General features: G+C 36.4%; 1 protein-coding gene across 2 annotated transcripts in view; it reads left to right on the top strand.

Annotated features, from left to right (window-relative positions):
• The window catches only part of KCNN2 (potassium calcium-activated channel subfamily N member 2), a 75653-nt gene that overhangs the window by 40776 nt on the left and 12195 nt on the right, over positions 1-22682 (top strand). For both annotated transcript variants that reach the window (XM_027652544.1, XM_027652543.1), the window contains exons 5-6: positions 8041-8182; positions 21536-21646. In XM_027652544.1, the coding sequence (XP_027508345.1) occupies positions 8041-8182; positions 21536-21646 (253 nt within the window). The remainder of the gene's footprint in view (positions 1-8040; positions 8183-21535; positions 21647-22682) is intronic.

Below are 22682 nucleotides of genomic sequence, written 5' to 3'. Positions count from 1 at the left end.
CATGCTGCTATATTTGGCAAAATGAAGAATTTTGATGTTATGCAATTTTTGGATGTCTAATTTAAGAGATTTATTTTTAAACCTGTGTGTCATTATAGAGGACTTTGAGTTCATTTGTTTTTAGTTGGAGCTTTGAGCATGCAGGCTAATCAGATCGTGAAGTATGGAGCTGAGAGCTCGGAAGGTGAAGACCACCAAAATAATGATAGGCTGTAACAAAGATCTTAATTTCATGCAGGGAGTCTGTCAGAGACCTATAAAAAATTAAAATGTGATATTTCATTTCCAAAAAATGAGGCCCCAAATGGTATGACAATAATATATTTTGTGCTGTGAGCGCTATGAACCTGGAGCAGAGTTCCACTTCGCATTGAAAAAGGTACTAGTGTGGTTTTTTTGTGAAGACTAAGAAGTCACATGTGATGGAATTGTGGAGCACATTGTTATATGTGTGCCAAAGTTTGTGAATAAAAGTTGTTCCGGACCGTACTGTTTTGGTACTGATTGGTACTCCTGATCCAGCAGCTAACAACAACCACTAGAGCCTGAGTTTGCCTCTTAATATTTGAGCTATGTGAAGAATTGAGCTGTGTGACCATGGAGTCTGGACATGTATATAGGAGTTGGAAAAGGCTAGAGAGGTGAGTTTTTAAAATCCAAAGGCAACCTTTTGAAACATGAGAACTCTTTTTATTGTTGACAGCGTGTTATCAAATGTCAACAAATACCTGAGAAAAGCTGAATTCCTGAGCCTACTGTACAGCCTGAGGAAGATAGATCTATCTGAAAGATGATCTGAATATAATAAAATGGTTTAGTCCAAATACTTAACAATTAAGCAAAATTTTGCACAAAGAGTGATTAATATATGATTTTTGAAATGGGAAGAATCAGTCATGTAACCTTCATGACAGCTGCTACTGTTAGTCATAGCTTTCATCTCTGAGAGACACAAAGATATCCGTACTGACCTTACTTTCTGTTCCGTTTCTCTTGTGTACATTTTATTAAAATAAGCCATGTTTAGGCACAGTGAACCTGGTTGGTTTTCAAAATAGTCAAATTATATGTTTGAAAAACTTGCTGCAGGCAAAGCTCATTCAGGTCTCTAGGAGTTAAGGATTGTTTTGGACTTTTTGTAGAGCTTTCTGAGATCTTTAGCATTATTCATTATTCTACTGAGTCACAACAAGCACATTGGAAGTAAATATATGCTATACTTAAGTTTAAATTCCCAAACAAACATTTCATTATGTTTCTACATGTTGAAGAGTAGAAGAATGGCGTTTTACATTTTTTTGAGTTTCATAAGCTTATCAAATTTATTAGGATGCTTCTTGAGATAATTAACAATATTCATTCCAGAAAAGCTTCATTGAAATCTGAAATGTGAGATAAAGACAAAGTCAAAGTAAGAATTTTGAAATGGATAATCATGCAAACACTAAATGGGAACATTTTGAAAGATGATCTGTGGAAATGAAAAAAAAAAAAGACCAACCAAAACAACAAACAAACAAAAACCCCCCAAAACAAACAAACAAACAAAAAAACCAAAAAAACAAACCAAACCAAACTCAAAAACCCCCCAAACCACTACACCAGAACTCCTGGTCCCACTGTTGTCAATTTTACTTCAGTTATGGCACTGCAGAAACAAAATAGCTTGAAACTGATGAAAAGAACACAGTAGGAAGTAAGAATATGCCTGTATTGGGGGATATATACAAAAGAGGGTGGGATGGATTGAGGGTGCTGGGTGTATTTCTTAATTGAAGCAAGAAAAAATTCTCCTTAAACAAACTGTGTGAAAATTTCAATAAGACATATTAATGTTTTCATGTAGTCTAAGACCTTCCAAAGCAGTAGTTATCATCTTATTCACAGGATTACTTTTTGTACATTGATACTGAATTCTCCTTTCTTTGCCTTTATTCTTTTTAGTGGATTGCTGTCTGTAACAAATGTAAAGCTTTCCAAATTTCCCAATACTCATAGAATTGATTCCAAAGATTCTCCCTAGCACTCAAACTATTGCTGAATGCAAGTTAAAAAAACTCCAAAAAAGTAAGGTACTTCTAAGAAGCTTCAGCAACTTTGTGCTTGTAGCTGAATGGCTTCTTTTGGGAAGATGGGGTATCTTTCCATCTACTATGGCTGCAGACAGATATAAGGATTTAGCAGAACATCATCTCTCTACACACCAGGAAGACAAAGCAAGACCCTCACCAGTTGAAGACAAAGAATAGCTTGACACCCTTTGAAAAAATGGCAATTAATTCCTTGTTTCACTACTGGTAGGTTACCCATTGCCCAAAGCACTGACAGGTGGGTATGGCAGCAGCTAGGAGTTTTAGTAATTTTGTCTTCCTCCTTATGTTTAAACTGCAATTTATATTCAAGAATAATGATAAAATTTCTTAAAACATGCCATCTCACCCTTCTGATTTTGTGTGATTTGTCTCTTCGCTGTCCTCTTTTCTTTTAGATTATTTTTTCATCCATCTTAGCTAGCATTGTAGCTTATGCTAATAATGTAATGATGCTTCATATTCCTTGGGGTTTTTTTAGCTTTCTATAAGCAGCGAGCAAATACTTGTAGCAGAAAAATCATGAAGATTTTTGACCATGGTAGAAGGAATCAAGAGGGCTTACTCTCATCCGTTACTTTTGGTTGGGTTCACAACTGCTACTGATGTGAGTCGATCTGTTTGAAATCCAGTAATTTTTTGTGGTGTTCTGTACTTTCATGAAGCAGTTTTCGTGACAAGAACATTTTTGCTCATGTTAATAAATATTTGGGGGACGTCAACAGATATGTTATAAAAAGACTGGGACAAGCGTGCATTTCTTCAAGCTGCCCTTCTGATCCTAAACCTGACAAGGCAGGCAAAAATTCTGCCATCATATTAGGAGTCAGCACCACTGTTCTTTCCTGGTGCTGCTCAGGTTTTCTTTTTTTTTTTTTTTTTTTAAACAGGAGAAAGTAAAAAGAAATAAAAAGTCCTGTCTGTTATCATCACTGTATTAACAGCTAAAAAGCTGCCAGTACCTACCATATAACTAAGATTAAAGAGGCACTTAGTAACAGAATGGCCTGATACTGTGGGGGAGCTCTAATAGCTGGTTAGATCAATCAGTGTCTCAACAGCATCTTCACACGTTTCTGGTGTAATGGACTGAGCTTGTTTCCAGCTGTTACTAGTCTAAAAGTTTTTAAGGTTTGACAAAACAAAACTCAGCCTGGATTGCCATTCTAGTACAGGCCAGGAATTTCTTAATTATTATGGTAAAAGCAGGCCATTTTCTTTCCTACAAAAAGGGTCATCTTTTCAAACATTTTTTAGTTCTTTTTTTGACTTGTTCAAGAAAGCAAAAACAAAGATGGAAAGTAATCAGAGGCTGTCCATGGAGGCAAGACAAACTGAAATGAAGCTGCTAAGTGTGAATTGACGCATCAGTGGTCAAGCTTAATGTTGTACTTGATTTCTTCTTATTCATCTCTTTTTAAGATGAATGTGTTTTAGATATCAAGATGTGAATGTGGGATAATTGTATGCAGCTAAAAAGATGATGTTTACCAAATTAAATCAAACATCATCAGATACAAACATGGTTCTGGAAGGGAAGCAGTACTGAAAATCATGATACTAATAGTGATACCAGAAGTAAAGGAGTACTGTCTGATGCAGAAACTGAAATACTTCTTTGACAACGAAAGCAACTGCAGAATTGTCAGATGAGGAATATATTTATGTTTCTCTGAGATGAGTTGTAAAACTCCCACTCAGTTTGGCATAAGAAGGAATCGAGCCATGCTATTTTTGCACAAATATAATCATTCAGCTATTTTTGGTTTAAATTACAGTAGTGTCAGGACTTATATATGCTACTTGGTGAGAACTGGATAGTGGTGTTTCACACGATGATGATTACCTGGTGAGTAGTGTGATCCAGCTGCAGTACCACCTGAGCTAGCATGTTTCTTATTAGAAATGGAGTGTGATAAATAATTCTTATGGCTGTGTGACCACTTCAGCCTGTGGTTTTTCTGCTTTGGGGCAATACATCGGTTTTCTAAATGACCCTTATTTCTCCTACCATGTAAGGCTGGGTGTCTATAGCTCCAGTTTTAACTAGCACTTATCTTCAAGTGACTCACTGTATTTCTAGTGCAAGTTTTTATTGACTAAGAATAGTGGACTTTAAATATTTAAATCAGTATAATTGTAGTGATTCTAGTTTTAAAAATCCTAAAAACTTAAAAAAAAATAAAAACCTTTATCAAATCTTCTGTTTTGGAATTTGTTTGGTAATGACGGGATTTTGCTTTCTGTCACTGAAAGAAAATCTTTGTTTCTTTTTCCTTGCTTCCTGAGCTTTTGGGTTTCCAGTCTGTTCATAGTACAGTGTTTTCCTGTCAGATCTCAGAACTCTCAGATACAGTGTGAATAGATAGTTTAGGAAAACTATAGGTGAATTCTGAAATGTGTTACATCCAAGCTGCCTTTCACAGTCCAGCTGGAATTTGGAGATGTTTGTAGTGGCATATGATGACTGACAGTGAGTGAGACAGCTCTGCTCCAGCTGTTTGTGTGGATACCTTTTCTCCTCACAATAGCATCCACTGCAATTGACTCTACTGGGGATAGTCTCAATAGTGAAGTGAAAGATACAGTGGTAGGAATTACTTTTCTCGGGTCTTCTGGTGACTTCAGTGCCACACATTAGAGCTGCAATTATTGAAACACGTGGGAAAGTTTAACTTCTACTCTCTCCGTTTTACTATTCCCTGTATAAATGGAGAAGTTCAGTCTTTGGTGATGGGATAACTTTGAAAGCAAGTAATAAAAGGCAGTGGATTGATTTCTTTCCCTCTCCTCAAAACAAAGCAACTTACATACCTTCAGTTTTAATTTTTAGCCATTTCCATGACTGTACAAATAAGATGTTGTAATTAATACTTTTTGAAGAAATTGCTTTTCCTTCTTTGATATAGATGTAATCATTTCCTACCTGACTGTGGACACAGGGCAGCAGAAGACTCCCTTGTCTTTGCTTATTCAGGCTTAAATCCCAAGTGGTAGTAGTGCCTAGTGACGTAGTAGAGCACTTGGAAATGTATGCTGGCACAGTTGTAATCTTATGAAAATCAGTACGGTGTAAACATGCACCAGAATTTCTAACCACAGAGATTCAAAAATCATGACTGAAGTTGCAAAAATATACAAGACAAAAGAAAACTACCTTCCTGTAAATCTGGCAATGAAATTATGGGATTCTCAGGAGAGTGATACCCTTTTAGATTGTCTCTGTTTTGCTTATGGATTTTTAACTTGAGAAGTCACCCCTCCAACTTTCCCTGTACAGTGCAAGAGAAAGTTTTTAGATTTTGTTGAAAGATTAAATTAGGCAAATTAGGTAATTTACATGCTTTGTCATGCTTGAGCAGCTGAGGCAATAGGGAGGGCACAAAGTATCCTTTGTTTCTTAGTCAAAGTCATTCACAAGTATTGCTGATGATTTTTAAAATAAGCATGAAACATTTAATTGCTGAACTAGACCCTTAAAGTCACAACCAGGTGAAATATTCAGAGTAGGAAATCCAGCAGTCTTGAGCTAAGAAGATGAAAACATTTGAACAGGTCTTTGAAGTGTGGCACCTAATATGGATGCAGATGGCTTTAACAAACGGTTTATCTAGGAAACCTTAATTGTCTCTGTGTCTCCAATGAAACTTGAAAAACTTCTCATGTGCCTTTTAAAATTTAATCCTGTGTCACCTTTTTAAAAGAATCTTTGTGTATGTTGGCTTGTATGTTTTCTGAAATGGGTAAAGGATCATAAGTGAATAAAGACTCCATTATCTTTTCCCTTTATTGTTCAAGGCTTAAGAGAGACGTTTTTGCATTCTTTGTGTGAAACTAGTATTTATTTCTGGAACTCAGTGAGCTGTCTTTGAATGTTCTGTTTTCAGTCTTATTAAGATGTCTATAATTATCACTGTGTAGTGCTGAAATTTTGTAAGGATGTTAACTATTTGGACAAAATGTAAAAAAAGTCAAAAGCATTGCATTGCATTTTCCTCATCACAGGAAAACCTGTTTTTTATCTGAAGTATGAAAATGGCTGGGTTCAAAATCCAAAGAGAGGCATTAAAGAAATGTATTATAAATATTTATGTGAGCATTTACTACTTTTTAACTGAGTTGCTAGCCTTAGAAGAATGTTTTGTGGCTTTAGTGCCCTTCTGTGAAGCTCATCCAGACCCTATGGGTCATATCACTTGCATAATGCTCTGTAAGGAGTAGCATGATTAGATACATATGCTTTCTTCTTGCCTCCTGGATGAGATGACTGTGTTTTTCTCCCTGTATCCGTATATTTCACAGCCATTATTCGCTAAGTTTGTTAAGTGGAGACTAAAATCCATAACATTGAGTGCACACTGGAAAAAAAACCGGTGTCCGATTGTTTTTTGTTGTGCAGAGTGCTGTGGTCGTAAGCTAAATCAAGTTTACTGTCATTTTTTTTACTAGTCTTGTTGCTGTTGTGGTTGTCATTATTTGTGTCACTGTCATCTTTAGGGCTCCAAATGTGGGCTTCTTCAACATTGTTCTAGGTTTTGTTCGAAGCAGAACAAAAAATCTTTAAAAACTTGTATAAAGTATGTGAGAGACAACACTGACACCAGAAGAGATAAAAGTACATGTGAAATATGGAACAGACACGATTGTTTGGAGTGATTGGTGTGGTCTATGGTAGTCAAAGAGTTCTTACGATTTGTAATTATCACGGCATAGGTGGGACTTTGAAGGCAGAGTTTTGCAGACATTTATAGTGAATATCTTACAAGTGATAGAATAAGGAATTTCTTGAGAGAGCCTGTGTGCTCGTTCTGCATTCTTGCTCCGTCACAGAGACTGTGGTCCAGAAAGGAGGAAAACAAGCAATTATTTGAGTTAGGGAAAGCAGGTTGTTTACAGATTTGTGAACTAATTTGTTAATGACCCTCTGTGACCCACTGTAAGACACGGATTTAGGAACTGGGTAAAGTAATACCCTTGGGGAATCTAACAGCATGTAGTTAACCTGAGGCTTCTCAGCAGCTGCAGGGGTGATTGCAACCTTGAGTCTGCAGTGGCTGCCACAGAGATTCTCTGTGGGAGAGCTCCTCTGTCCAGGGAGCAAAATTCCACCTATCTTAGGCCTTTAGGTATTTTTCCTCCACAGAGTTAGTGGTGACAACAGGTTTTTAGACGTAAAATGTGTCCTTATATCTTCACAATCTATTAGGTATGTATGTTGTGTGAAGACAAGGTTATTAATCTGAACTTGTTTTCTTTGAAGCGACAAATGAACGTATTCCACTATAATATTGAAACTAAGACAACAAATGGCACATAATGAAATTTCACTTAATGGCTGACCTAACACAAAAGGGTGGCTTTGCTATATTTAAGGTAAAGATCTTTTGATGATGAGAAATACAATAGCATATTTTTCTATTTATCTTGAACATGTGGATGGCGAGGGTAGGCCATAGGTTGTCTAAGACAGCATTTATGTAATACCTCATGATTAGATTTTTGATCATAGACTTGCATTTAGGCCAAGGAGATGAAGATGTGCTCTCCTGTCTGCTTGTGCTCGCAGCCTTCTCTCACTTTCATATTTGCCTCAGACTGCTACTGTAGTAGACTGGTGTCTTATGCTACTGAAGAGTATTAGCAGGACCTGTACTCCCAACGAAGGCATTCTACTAAAAAAGAAGATTTCAGCTTTTTTAATGATAGTAACCAAATCCTGAATTATAAACCATCACAAGTATCTCTACTGCTGGTTCTATTTTTATACCTTCTGATTCTTTACTGCTGATGTAATTGCATTTGAGTTTTATTTAATTCCTTAGAGCTGCTTTTAAGAAGGAGATAGAATACAAGAATGATCATATGACAAGTTAATGCAATTTCTTTCTGGCAGCATGAAAGTTTAATAATTGTTTTCATGATGAAGAAATTGTTTTCTTCTTCTTTTCAGATACCACGATCAACAGGATGTTACTAGCAACTTCCTTGGGGCAATGTGGTTGATTTCAATAACTTTTCTATCCATTGGATATGGGGATATGGTACCTAATACATACTGTGGTAAAGGAGTCTGTTTACTTACTGGAATCATGGTGAGTGAATTTATTCATTGCATATGAGATTACATTTGTTGCAATTAATCCCAAAACTTTTTGTAGTCATAAAGAAACATTTATTTACTGTCTTGCAGAGTATATGTACTTACTCAGACCATTCCCATAGTCTTTCATTCCTGATCATGGAATGGAGTTTTCTTCTTCTTTAGGTAAAATTTAGCAGCTGCATAATGAAATACAGAGAAACAAATTCCACCCTGACCTAATTCGTAGCTTCAGAAATCGCAGTAGATTCTTTCATTAAATGTTAAGGTATCATATCATCTTGATCATCTTTGGACATGTGTAATTGTACAAATACTAATAATGAATCTTCAGTTCTGACTTTCCTTTCTTAAAATTAAGTTATTCGTAAACAAAGGAACATGATGGTGGTGAAACTCCTAAAGTCTTTTGCTTGAGCATAGTTTTCTAATCTATTTCTTACAAGTCTTATACTATCCATAGCATTCCATTGCTTTAAGTGGATTTAAGTTGTGCAGTTTGCACCATAAGAGGTTTTGCTACCATTGAAATCATTCAGCAGTTGTTAGGCCATGCAGACTCAATATTTCATGTCAAGGTTTAATTTTTCAGTTTTGCACCATTTGGTCAAAGTTAGACAGGGAGTAAGCCAAGGTATTACAATGTCTGGGAAATTTACACATATCTGCAGTAAATTAGAAGTAAAGAAGTTCAGGACTCTGCCCCCTTTATTTATATCAACTTCTGTATAAATGTCCCTGTCAATGAGAGAGGCAGAATGATTGTCATGTAACGCTGTTTATAACAATGATACATACTTACATCTGAATTTTGTCTGTTGTAATTAATGCAGTTCCAATATCTACCTTTGTTAAAACACTTGTATTGGAATTATGGCTGACCACAGATGGTATCAAATCATTGCCCCTTTTGAACAGATGTTTTGGTAAATTTTTTTCTATAAGTGTGTATTTTACGTCCAGAGACTAAAATAGACAAATGCATTTTTTTAATGTTTATAAAGATTTTTATTTAAATGCTTTTTTTAAAAAAAAAAAAAACCAAACTGATTGGTTTCAGGTCTTTGACTTTATTGAGAAAGACTTGCGATAAATTTTGCCAATGGTGGCAGATGCGTATCTCCTTAAATACAGTTTGCACTGCAGTTGGAAAGTACAGGCTGAAAGCAGAATGACTCAGAAGGCTTTTGTAAAGGCTGAGCTCAAATCTGCCATCTTCTGGGGTATTTGGCTTTGCTTGTCTTTCTTAGATTTTGATGCCAGAGAGAATAAAATGTGCTCATAAATTCATTAGGAAAAATATGGAGAAGCAGTGTATATTGCCACAGGGGCATGCAGAATGGGGACAGAACCCTGTTATAAAGCTTTCCTTCTTCCCAGGCACTGTTAATTAAGAAGCAAATACTTGAAAGTGCGGGCATAAGATCATTTTTTTTCACTCAAATTATTCAAGACTTTGCAGAATTTCATTATGAACAAGTATTACACAGAAATCTAGGACCTTTCAAAGCCCTGCAGAAGTGCAATGAGAATAGTAGTATTGGTAATAATCATCTATGGGTTTCACACAAATGCATTTCTGCTAGTGCAAATGGATAGCAGCAGCTGGACTGTTATTTTAAATATCTGTGGATCAGCTTATGATTTTATTATGATGAAAACAAAGTAAAAATAAAATCAGAAAAACATAGTACATATTTTTGCAAGTTTTATTCTATACACATGTGAATGAAGGACACAGAAGTTGAAATAATAAAATGGATTTGTCATTTCAGTTATGATAGCACTACTTGGGTTCAGATTATTTCTGGCAGTTGCTTCTGTGAACAACTAAAGTACAAATTTATATATACTACTTTTTATACTATTTTCACACATGGCATTGCTTTTTCACAACTGATAGACCTGTAAAATGTATGGATGATACTCACCTTTGTGTCTGTGATTGTTTTTTCTTAGTGGTCATAAATTCTGCAGCTGCTTTGGATGTACAAAGTCTCCAGTCTCTCATGGTAATGAGTTTGGGATAAATACCTCCAGAGACAGATAGCATTCTTAACAAAAAAATGAGCCACGTAGCTAGTATGTGATGATAGGTAAAACAATTCTGAAAACCTCACCTCTAATTGCATTAATGTCATCTTTGACAAAAAAATTATGGAGCAATAGGAAAAAGTCAGATGATAAAATTACTCGGGGGGGGGTTGTTTGTTTTGTTTTGTTTTTATAAAGGATCTGAGAGATACAAAGTATGAAACAGTAAGCATAATAATGAACTCTTTTCCAGCCTAACCTGCAATACCAAAAAGCTTATAGGTCTTCAATATCATTCTTTAAAACCAGCTACTCTTGTGAAACTTGTACAGTAACTAATTAATGTTTGTTGTGAAAAATATAAGATCCTAAATGAACAAACCTAGTGATTTTTATTTCAATAGGAGTGATTGATGGTCTAATTAAAAGATAAATGAGGGTAACTGTTGAATGTATGTAGCAAAATGCAACTGTATATGTGATTTTAAGTAGAAAAGTGTAGTTCCCTAGGATCTGAAGTAGCAAATACATTGTTGGATTAGTGTGACCAATAAAAAATACCATTGATTGTTTGCTTTTGGGTAAGGTCCCTGTTAAAAAGGATGGAAGGCAGAATAAATAGAAATACTTGTGAATACAGGTGTAGTTACACTGAAGAGTTAATACTGGTTTCTCAGAACTGATGGCCCATGGAGGCCTCCTTTGGTAAAAGAAGTGCCCAGGTGCCCTGGCTGTCCTCCCACTTTGGCCTCAGGAGTTGCTTTCTGTGCAATGTAAATGGAGGACTCAGGCTGAACTCTGCCTTATACTCCAGCCTGGGAAGTGGACTTTGTGCAGTTTGCTGGTGGTACCAAGTTGAGCTGGCTTTTGGAACTATAACTACTGCTCTCTTGAGGCACTGGTTCAAGTGGCAACTTTGGAAATCTACAAATGTGCACTGCTGGTAAAAAATCTTTACACATATTCAGATTATACAAAAAGGAAAAATGCTTTGAGAACTGTTGAGAATAAGAGAGCAAAGAAGTCTGATTAATGTACTAGAAAAATGGGGGGAAAAAAAGTCCTGTGAACAAAGAAGGCAAATAGTGAGAAAATATTGTCATATTGAACAGTTTACTTTCTGATCTTGCAAAGCGGTTAAATATGTGAAATTTTCGTGAAAATACTGGCACAGCACAATACAAAGATGGGTGAATGCAGAGATGCTTTACAGACAAGCAAGTGAGAGTGAACTGGATACCTCACCTCGATTACCAACAAGTATTTTTCCAATAAGACTTCACTAGGCAGCAGTAGTAGACAACGGCCCAGTTGGACTATAAATCAAATAGCACATGTATCCTCTGCCCTCTGTATGCATTAGGTAGGTCTACAAGGGTGTGATGGATGGACAGAAATATGACTGCTCTCACTGTTGTTAGAACAGGATAGAGAGGAAGTGGGGAGACCCATGGCTGCACGCTGTGCAGCTTATTGGGGTTGTGTCTGCCCACTGAAGACACTGTGCCTGGTGGTCAGTGAACACCCAGGTAGATCTCTCAGATCCTCATCAGCAGGGAGATCTCAGCTACAGGTGGAGCACTTTGCTTGTCTAGTTCCTAAGCACAACTGCTTGTATAGGCAGCACTTCCACCTTCTTAATGGCTTTTTGGAGTTAGGGCTGTGGAATGCTTTGGAAAATTTTCCTTGCTTTATGAGGAGTATAATGAAATCAGCAAAAATTTAAAGATGGTCAGTAGAAATCGGAGGGGGGGGGCAAGTGTGAGAGGATATGGGACAATACATAATTATGGCCTGTGAGATGGACAATTTTTATAGACCTTTGTACGCTTTTATAGTTATACAAAATAAAATAATGGCAATCCATTCTTCCAATTCCAGATAAAAGGATCGGTTGCAAGGTTTGAGAGGACATTTCTCCTTTTATACATACAGCATTATGTGGTGAGATGGTGCATTCAATTTATGATGCAAAGCTTAGGATGCAGAATCTTCGTGCAGAGCCATCTGTAAACAGTTAGAAGCAGACCTGTAGGTCAAACCTGTGTTGCTACAAATAAAATGAATGAGCTGCAATTGTCCTGTCACAGGGTGCACAGGTTGTTTTGATGAAGATTGCTTTAAATAAAATAGCTGTTATTTCAAAGTATCTGCCTTGCTAATGCTGAAATTACAGTTTAATTGCTTCTGTTATTGAAATGAACTTCAAAGAGATTGTTAGGCCTATGAAAGAAGCAAATAAATAAGGAAAGGTCCTTCAATTTATGCAATAAAGGTGGACAAGATTAGAGGTGTTTTTTTGCAAAAATTTTAAGTCTCATCTTTTAACTACAGGATTTGAATACCACTAATGTAGATGAAGAATTCTTATTAGAGTAGCTATAATGCAGTCAATATGCACAGTCTGGATTTAGGGATACTACTTTTTATTAGTTCTAAATTTTGAATCAAAAATTAATCAGATCTTATTTCAAATGTTCTCATGCTGTGAGTTTTAATGTCCATTCGAAGTATTCATTTAGTTCTCAACAATAACGGTTTCTTTCCTATGAATCATGAAAAAGTGGAGAGGATGAGGTGTTTCTTCTGTGAGAATAGGGGGCTCTTCATTTAAGGTTAAATGATGGTGTTTGTGTATACAGTTTTATTGCAGACAGCCTGGTCTTACCAACAAATACAAAGAACTATCCAGAAGAGGAACATGGCACCTAGAGTGGCATAATTTTTAACTGTATGACTTTTGTAAGTAGCAAAATCTGAACTGTATCATCTTTGGAATTTACTAGTTACTAGATTGTAAGAAAAAGAGGGAAAGAAAAAAGGAGATTCTAACTGCATAGTTAACATGGTCTGCATGTCTTCTGGGATAAGTCCTGAAAAAGAGAAAAAGAAGGTAAACATCAGATTTTAGCAATCAAATATTTTTAATTATTTTGTAGAACTTTCTATGGACAATGTACAAAAAGTTCATAAATTATTTTGCATAATAATACCTAAAACATTGTGCAATTTTATGAAAACTTTTATTTACATTGTTTAATTGGCAAAACATGTTTATGAAACACAGAAATGTATTTTGAATTATACTCTAAAAGCTGAAAAGGTATGATCAATTCCAGTCAGAGCAATGTGGTGAATAGTTTTGTGGATGATAGGAATTCCAAAATCTAGAACACTGCTCAATTTTCACTTCCCTGAAAATACAGAAAATATGAAAAGCTTTTGCTACAAATTGATAGCATCTCAGTTCCACGTCTCAGATATATGTTAGAATTAATTTCAGTTAGTTTTGATAATTCAGTAATAAATATAAGTGACATCAGGCTTTAGAACAGATTGTTTTTATTCCTTCTAACATATTACAACCTACATAGACAGTGTGTTGAGCAGAAATTTATTATGGAGAAGACAATTAATGATGCTTTAATTCTTAGGGATGAAGCTCTTAAAAGTTGGGCTGCTGAGACATTCTTCAGCTCCTCTACTATTGTTGTTCCAGCACAACAAATTGCAAAAATAGAAACTTTTGTGACGAAAAGCGTTGTTTGGGATTATTTTATGTCCATGGCTTGTTGGAATTAAATTTTTAACTGAAGTAAAGAAAAAGTATTAAAATTGAGTTGAGAAGCTCCAAAAAGTGATCCCTAATGTAGTGGTCATTAGGGCAGTATTCTGAAATGTGAGAGAATGGCAGAGACTCTATCTCCATTTGAGTGAACAAAATCTCCTGAAAGTTTTAACCCTCATTTAGAATTAGAAAAATTAAAGGAAAAAAACTTCCTCAGAAGGTCTTTGATTTGTACCAGTAGAGCAGGGAAGTTTTTGAATTGTCAGAGGACAAGGGAACTGTTTCGCTTAGATCTAGCTATGGATTTGCATTTCAGCAAATTCAAAGGCAGCTAGTTCCTGGCTGGAATGAGCAGCAGTTGTCCCATGATATCTTTGTTTATGTTGATATGACTGGAGCTGATTACTCTTACAGCAAGACTTCTGCTTTGTTTTGGAAAAATATAATTTCATCTACAGTAGCTTCAGATTTAATACACTAATTTTCATATATTTTTACACGTAGTTCTATCAAACTTTTGTGTGTACAACATAGGTGTTGGACAAGAACATCACTGGTAACCGTCATCCCGAATTATTAAGGTAGTATTTCCCATCAGCCTTGTAGGCTCTTGAGCCTGCTCATTTAGGGAAGCCGAACTTCACCTCCTTGCTCAGCAAAAAGGTTTCTTGCACATTGGCATTAACTGTTTTGATCTCCAGGGATTTTTTAGCTGTTATGACCACTGAAGGGTTTCCAGAAGCCCAGACACCAGGGAACATTCAATTGTCAGGCTGCTCTGAGTTAACACTACTATCATTTATACGTTCCCCTGAAGAATAGATATTGTCATCATCTTATAAATCATCATGTCCTGTGCTGAACCACGTCTTTCCCAGTACTCAGCTTGCATTACTCCAGAAGTGTAATTCACCCCCACTTGCGACTACCCATTACTGCGTGTGAGAGTATTTAATTAATTTCACATTTATACATAACATTTAATGCTCTTCATAATTTTTATTTTTGAAACATTGCTAAAAACCTTGTGTAATAACTAGAAGTAAAGGAGTCTGGTCATCTACTGTTGTACAGATCAGAAGTTTAAACGTTGAAATAAAATTCTAGATGTGTTGTAGACAAACTCTGCTGAAGACAATAGTAACCAGGCAACTATTGAACTATTGAAAGTATAAATAATGGAAAACTATTTTAGGTCACTCTTTTGGCTGAGTTGGCATAGTTGTTGTCCTGTTACTCATGTTACTTTGTTTCAGTCTTGCAAGGTTACACATCTCTCCCAGTAAACAATGACACATGCAAAACCACATTTATACAGCATCATTTCCCTAGACTCTGTCTGTCCTGTGGATGGATTCCTCCCTCAACTTTTGCTTTGCTTGTTTTGGAGAGCTTTTTTTTACTTCAAGGAACATTTTTTTTATTATTATTTTTCCCCTCCCCTGGTGGTCCTATATGTCCACCTTTTAGAGATCCAAACGAACAAAATACCCGTTTAAATTCTTACAGGATTTTCATTTTATGCAGAGCAGCAGGAGGAATGTTGTGCCTTTTCTGGTGCAGAGATAAATTTCCCACCAGAACCATATGTCTGCAAAGCGGACCTTCTCTGTCCCTCAGTGGATCCCAAGGGAAGTGAGCAAGAAATGTGGCAACTGCCTTCTTTCAGCTACAGGCAAGTATAGCAGGACATTTTTCTGACACCTACACCACTAAAGACTTCACTTTGCTTCCAGTCCAGTAGAACAAAGCTGTCAGGAGACTTTCAACTGAGTCACTGATACGCAGTGTTGCTTCCCTTCTCACCAATAGCACCTTTCAGGCATGTATATAACCTTTGGGTGTTTGCAGAAATAGCTCAATTCAGTGTTTTCTTGTAAAGGTATTTTGAAACCTTATCAAAGAAAGAACCAAGTGAAAAGGCCAGAGGCATTTACTTAGAGGAGTACAGGTTTTCTCTACTGACCACGTGCTGCTTTCGGTACTAAGTGAAAATGCAGCCAGTGCTAAGCTTTATTTGTCTTACATAAACCTTTAGTTGGACAGTTGGAAGCACCTCTCTGGTTATCGCTAAAGATGGGCTTTTACCAAAATGCTAGATGTAAATGCTAGACTTCACTTAAGTCTGAACCCTGCAGTTTTGCAATCACTGTATCACACCAGTGTGTACCCTCAGTCTTGGCGAGTGTGAGTGGTAGTAAAGACATGATCTTGATCCAGATTTTGTAGCCTCACTCTCATCCTGTACTTTGGGAAATACCAGCTTTTTCCTTCTGTCTGCCATGGCTGTGTCTACTGTGGTTTACCATAGTGTAAAATTCTCTTTAGCAGCTCTACGTTAGTAAGCTTTGGTGTGATGATTCTGCTGATAGCAGCAGAAAGCTCAGGGTGGGCTGCATGAGTGAAGAGAGCAGAGGACTGATTGGACTGCAAAAGGCATCTCAGCTGATATATAGTAAGTATATTGATACATAATTTTGACGATCAACAGCAGGATCTGAAGGAGAAAAAACCACAATGTCAGGTCTAGTATGATGTATACACTGTAATTTGATAATATAGATCTACCGTCTTTATTTATTGTTATTTATATTCTTGTAGCACTTCAGGACTCTTAAGACTTGATCCAACTGATACCAGTACTGCATCATCATGGCTAGGCTTCGTGAATGAAGATTTAGGAAGGCTCTATCCACGTTTGTTACAAGCGCACTGGTGGCTTACGAGGCCAATACGAGACAGGCACGTCCGATTGCAAAAGGCACAGCAGAAAGACTCCTTAGGTGGTATATTCTACAAGGCATGATTCTTTCTGTGTTGTCTTTTCACCAGTACTGTATAAAGACAGCAGAAATACATAGTTCAAATTCCTGAACAGTTTACTATCCCCATAGAGCGAGTAGAGTGGGGAACAAGGAGGGTTCATCTAGAATCAGAACAAGTGATCTTGGCATACCAGAATCTGATGTACCTTCAGTGGCTGTGCAAGGCCTTGTAGTAAGAAATATTCTAGAAAAGAAGGGGAGGAATTTGAAAAAAAACTATATATTAGATTTATTTATGTTTCTAGGGAGCTTTTCCTGAGTAAATAGATGATGGAATGGACTTTGTCTGAAAGAGCTTATTAAAGCTCAAATCCATGAGGAGCCATAAGATATTGCAACTGAGGGCAAATGTTCTGTATGTGATGCCATAGAGAAGGGAATAGATGAACACAGTGCAGAGTAACGTAGTAAAAATGACAGGCAAAGAAAATAACCATTGTAGCAATTTCTGATGTATCTAAGAGATAATTTGCTTTTTTAAAGCAGCTGAGAGTTGCATAATTCAGAACTAAGTGTCAATAGGAGACACTGTGTGGATAGATAGGGAAAGTTGTAGTTCATGATGCTAGAGAGTAAGTGAAAGATAATGCCAAGTAATAGTTGTGCTTTTTTAATGAGTAGCATGTTTAAGCATTTTGTTCAAATTTTGCTAAATTTAAAGTATAACTTAAATACAATTAATTTCACCTTTCTTCTCTTTCCCTTTACAAATAGCATGGACTTGATACCAAGAAGCTGATGTCTGATGACATTATTTTCTTTCCCCTCAATGTAGTCCATCCTTCCACTCATTTTTTTTAAGGAAAATGATTAGCCTACTACTGTTTAACAAGTACCTCAGTATGTATGTGAGTCAGATGTCCACATACACTTCTACTTACACTTCTATCAGGTGAACTTGCTTTGAATTATAGGCATTAAAGAGGGTACTGAAGGATGGCTTTCACAGACTATTGCTTGCCTGCATGAGCATTTGAGCTTTAGGCATCGTTTGTCCTGAACAGGAACAACATATTTAGACTTAAAGATGCAAATAATGTCCTCAGGTTGTTTGCACCTCAAAGTGTTTTCATAAAGGAAAACTGCTGAACAGACTGACAGTCAAGGGGAGTTTTGTCCTGTGTAAATGATTGTAAACTACAAGATTGTACTGCTCACAGATGCAAGTTTTATGTCACCATCAGGGATATGGTGTCACTGTGCAGTCCAGAGTTTGTTGCTTTGCTCAGCTGAGGATATCTAATATGTTTATTTTCAGACTTCTTGCTTTTCCTGTATACTAATATGCAACATTTCCCATCAAGCAAGAAATACTATGCATTCAGGGTGAGAGTCATGTGCTTCATGTTCCGATCCGTGCAAATAGGAAATAAGCATTGCTCAACTCATCAGTGGAGTCCTGATCTTGTTGTTTTAAGGAAGCCTATTTTAAATAATCTTTAAGGGCTTCTCTTGCATAGTAGATAAGTTGGTTCAGCTTGTGTATGATTTCTGAAAAATAGAAAAATTCAGGTACATCAGCTTTTAAAACTGATGATTGCTGGCAAACACTTGACCATAGAGTACTTGATGGTCGTCAGATTAATGGACGGTCAATTCTGTTATTGCCTGTTTCCGTTAAATGGGGCAAATGAGCAATATAGTCAAACCTTAACTTTGGTTTGACCAATTTGCTTACACTGCATGTGTTGGAATAATTTCTGTCCTAAGTGCCCTTAAAATCAGGCAGCTTACCAAGTCAAAATGCACTACAATAACTCTGTAATGCAAGAGGTGGACAGGGGACTGACTAAGGACTGCAAATTCCAAATAGAATTAATTACTGCTTTGATACTCAAAAATATATGCATTCCTACCTTTTTCATTTTCTTCGTATTATATATAATTCCCCTGAAAGTTAAGCAAGAGCTTAATGCAGTGATTTACTGTATTATTTACTTCAAAACAGGATAAAATAAATGATGTTGGAAATTATAAAATGCAATAATCAGATATAAGACTTTGTGGAATTTTATTGTCTAAAAAATCCTTCTTGTAGTTGAAATAATAATTATGGTGCTTTTACTTACACTAAATAATTTTAATAAATAATTAACTGGTGCACTACATAGTAGGGATATAAGAAAAAACCTGAGCTACTGATTTTCACATGAATCAGGATATTCAAAAAACTTGGAAAGTATTTTTCTTACAAAGCTACCATTTTAAAGTATCACTTTTATTTAGTTTCTGCAATTTTGAATAATTCTCACTTTCTTAGTATTTTTAACAATGCTGAGCTCCTGAGGAAGAGGCATGTAATATGAAAGAGCACTGTAACATAAAGTATTAACTAGCATCATGTAGTTTAAGAGGAATTTCCATAATTTTTGTATGCTGTTATGAGATTAATTTTTTTTCCTTCAAGGTACTGCAAAAGGTAAACATGCAGATAGTATAATACTTCCTACTTTTGCAGAAATACAAAGACAGCTCATTTGCATATCCTGAGATCCCATCATATACCACAAAACCAAGAGGTTTAACCTGAATCTAGAATACCTTGCCATCACAATAAACTGTTCTGGAGATGAGGAAGATAGGAGTGCATGTACACCATAAAGGTGGTTGTCATAGCTTATTCATGACAGTATTGTGCTGCTGCAGGCAGTATATTTCACGTGAGACATAAAGCTACTCTTTTTAACAGCGTTGAGCCCTTACAACTGTGTCACTCTGAAAAAGAAGGAGGGTTAATCACAAAATCTGGAACACTTTCATCTCAAACCAAACTCCTTTTGCCAGTCACCATTCCTCTTGCCTTTTTGAGGGGGACTGGGAAAGGATGCTCTAGTATTTCTCTCCCCCAGTTAATTTGCATAAACAGCTGTTTTGTGCCAGTGGGGTCTGTATTAATAAGCCGTGCCATTTTAGTGCTCTTGCTGTAAGCATGCAGAACTCCAGTTATGTCATTAAATCAACATCTGGCCCTGATTCTCCTGGCATACTGGACCAAAAGGTGTCTGCTTTTGTCTTCATTTTCTTGGTGTTTTATGGGATAATTTATTCATTTATTTGCATACAAAGAAGTCTTTTGCACATTAGCATTTCCTGTGACAGGAAGAAGACCTTAAGAGTGCTGTCTCTTTCCTGGGGAGGTAGCATGTCCTACCTAGTCCTCTTCCCAGAAGGCTCAGTGGATTCCTGCAGTGCTTAGCCTTGAGCCACTTGGGCTGTCTTCTTCCTTTTTAACTGTTAATGGGAACTGGAGAAGCAAAGGAACTTTTAGCCCCATTTATGACTTGTCTCATGGAGCAAGACTTCAAGTAACTTGCCATGAAATTCTGTTTACACAGGATTGGAGAAGAGAGGGAGAGAGAACTGCTAAGCTACAAGGCTTAGTATTGAGGACAGGAGAGAAGCAGGAAGTGCAGCAAAATTACAAGGGACTCATTTGAGGGAATTATGAGAGCTGTTGCAGCAAGAAGCCTTGGTAGGTGACAGCTAATTGCAGAGGATTAGGTGCTTGTGAGGGAGCAGATGGATTTCTTGGAACAATCTACCCGGGGAATGGAGAAATAATTAATTGGAGGCTTTTACAAAATTCATTGTGTGCCTCAGTAAGTGCACAGAGAGACGAGATTCATTTTTTGAGGACACTATGTGAATAAGGGTTTCCAATGAGTTAATTATTTTGCAGTCTTTATGTGTTTGTTAATGGATTTTGTATTTTGGAAGCTAGATTAAGAGATTTCTTCTGTATTTTCTGGAGACAGTAAGGCAGTTAGAGAGGTGAGAGTCAGAGAGAAAATAGATTTTTGGGAGAAATACAGAATGAGTAGAAGAAAGCTCTGTGAATGAAAATGTGGTAGACCTCAATGTGCAGTGAGAGATTGCTTTATATTGAAGTGTAACTAACACAAGTGCAATGACAACTAGATTGGACTGAATCTGAAGGTTAAACACAGCCTTATATATTCAATGAGATTTTTATGCCTTTTTAAAATCAACTTGTAAAAATTCGTTTATAAAAAAATAAATACTCAGGCAGCAGAATTTATAAATAATGTAAAGTAAATTATGCCTCTAGATGTGTATAATATACACTACTTCTTACTACCTGGCTCATTTCAGACTCCTTTCCTTTTCACCACTCCAAAAAAAAAACCCATGTAAATTTGTGATGCTAATAAAGACAACTGTCATTTCAAAGGGACAGGAACCTACTGGCATTGTCCTGTTGGGAACATACATGTCCATGTATATACATGAATGTGCATACATATAGACAGCATAAATTAAAAAACTGGTATTTTCTCCATCCAAGTTTTGAAGAAACGGTCTCATGTATGTATGCTATTTTAAATGGTAATAAGATAAGCAGAAATACTATAGGAAAAGATTGCTGAAGGACTCATAGAACAACAGGAAAACACACTAAGGTGATTAAATACTAATTTTATTATTATTTTTAGGCCCTAAAATCCTATGAAAACTTTTCTTTTTGTGTACGTATGCTAAATACTAATCTAATCTTATTTCTTCATTAGCAATTGCTGTAACCTTGAGGAAATTTTTAAGAACAGCATTTATTTACTAGTATTCTGGGGTTTGAAATTTGTTTTGATCACCCCCTTTGTTTATGCATTAGAAATGGGACGTGTTCAAATTTTCAATCCCTGCAGAAAAAAAAAAAAAAAAAGTAGAACTTTCAAATGGTGTTGCTCACTAATTATTTTGGTGCTTTGACAGTTTACCAGCCTGTAATTACTGACTTTTCATATTACTCTGAAATGAAATAGCTTTAGCATGTTCACTGTATTTACCAGGGATGAATCACCCGATGCCTGCCATACTTCTACAGCAAAGGAGAAACTTGCTCCCAAAACTCTGCAAAATACAGTAGTAACACCTTGGGGGTTTGTTTTATTGTTTCCAGGGTGCTGGGTGCACTGCACTGGTGGTAGCTGTGGTGGCAAGGAAGTTAGAACTTACCAAAGCTGAAAAACATGTGCATAATTTCATGATGGACACCCAGCTAACTAAAAGAGTAAGTCACACTTTATATTCACAACTGAAAAGGAAATGTGTATTAATTTGCTTCTGCATTTGTTTTGTCTCCTGCTCAATCCTCCTGATGAACTTTTCATGAGTGGGATTTTGAAAGAGTAGAAATTGAATGCCTTGAGTTTTTCTCTGAATTGAGAACAACTCAGAGAAAACTGAGTTCTCAGAAACTTTAGAGGATTTGAATATTCTTTAGAGGTTCCTTGTAGCTAGAAGATAATTGGTGTAACCATCAGTTAAGTGCAGTGAAACTAGGCTATTATATTAAACTAAAACCTTTTGTGTGGCATATGAGAAGAATATAACTTTTTTTTAAGCTAAAATAGATGAAAAGTCCAATACATCCAAGAATTTCAAGCTATGAGAGATGTTCTAAGGAAACAATATATTCAGGGTTTGTGAGGAAGACAACCTTTCCCATTTTTTTTTTTTATTCAACACAGGTTTATTTAGCAGCATATAGTACTAGAGGGCCCTGAAATATGTTTGTATATAGTATTTTTAGAAGAGATTATTTTTAAAAAAATAGAAATCATTAGTATTTATAAAAATATTTTAAAGTAAAAAAATTGCAGCAAACAAGGTAGTAGGAAACCTTATTTACTTAAATAAGACAGGTCAGTGTTGAGAGAACAAGAAAATGAGTAGTGGCTGCACAGTCCACTCAACTTGATTAATCTTCATTATTGAGAAGAATCAGTGTGGAGGCAATGGTCAGTATACCCACAACAGTAACTCAGCAGAGTTTCTTCTTACTGATGAGTGCAGAGGGATGTCAGTGCCTGAGATGGAGACAACAGTTCTGCTCCAGGTGAGGAGGGTGGCTGCCTCCTCAGCACAGCTCCCTCAGTGCTGTGGAGAGCTGTGTCATGTCTCTACATGCTGTGTTTCTCAGTACACTGCTCTGGTTGTGCTGGCTCTCTCATTTCTGTGCTGGTTACCACTAGCAGCCTGGATCTCTTAGCAGTGACAGTGGGGAAAGACTAAGGATGAGTGGGAAGGCAGTTGTATAGGTATAA

This window comes from Corapipo altera, unplaced genomic scaffold, assembly GCF_003945725.1.
Source record: "Corapipo altera isolate COAL_440 unplaced genomic scaffold, ASM394572v1 61286, whole genome shotgun sequence".
Classification (NCBI taxonomy): Eukaryota; Metazoa; Chordata; class Aves; order Passeriformes; family Pipridae; genus Corapipo; species Corapipo altera.
This window is presented reverse-complemented; position numbering and strand designations above follow the sequence as displayed.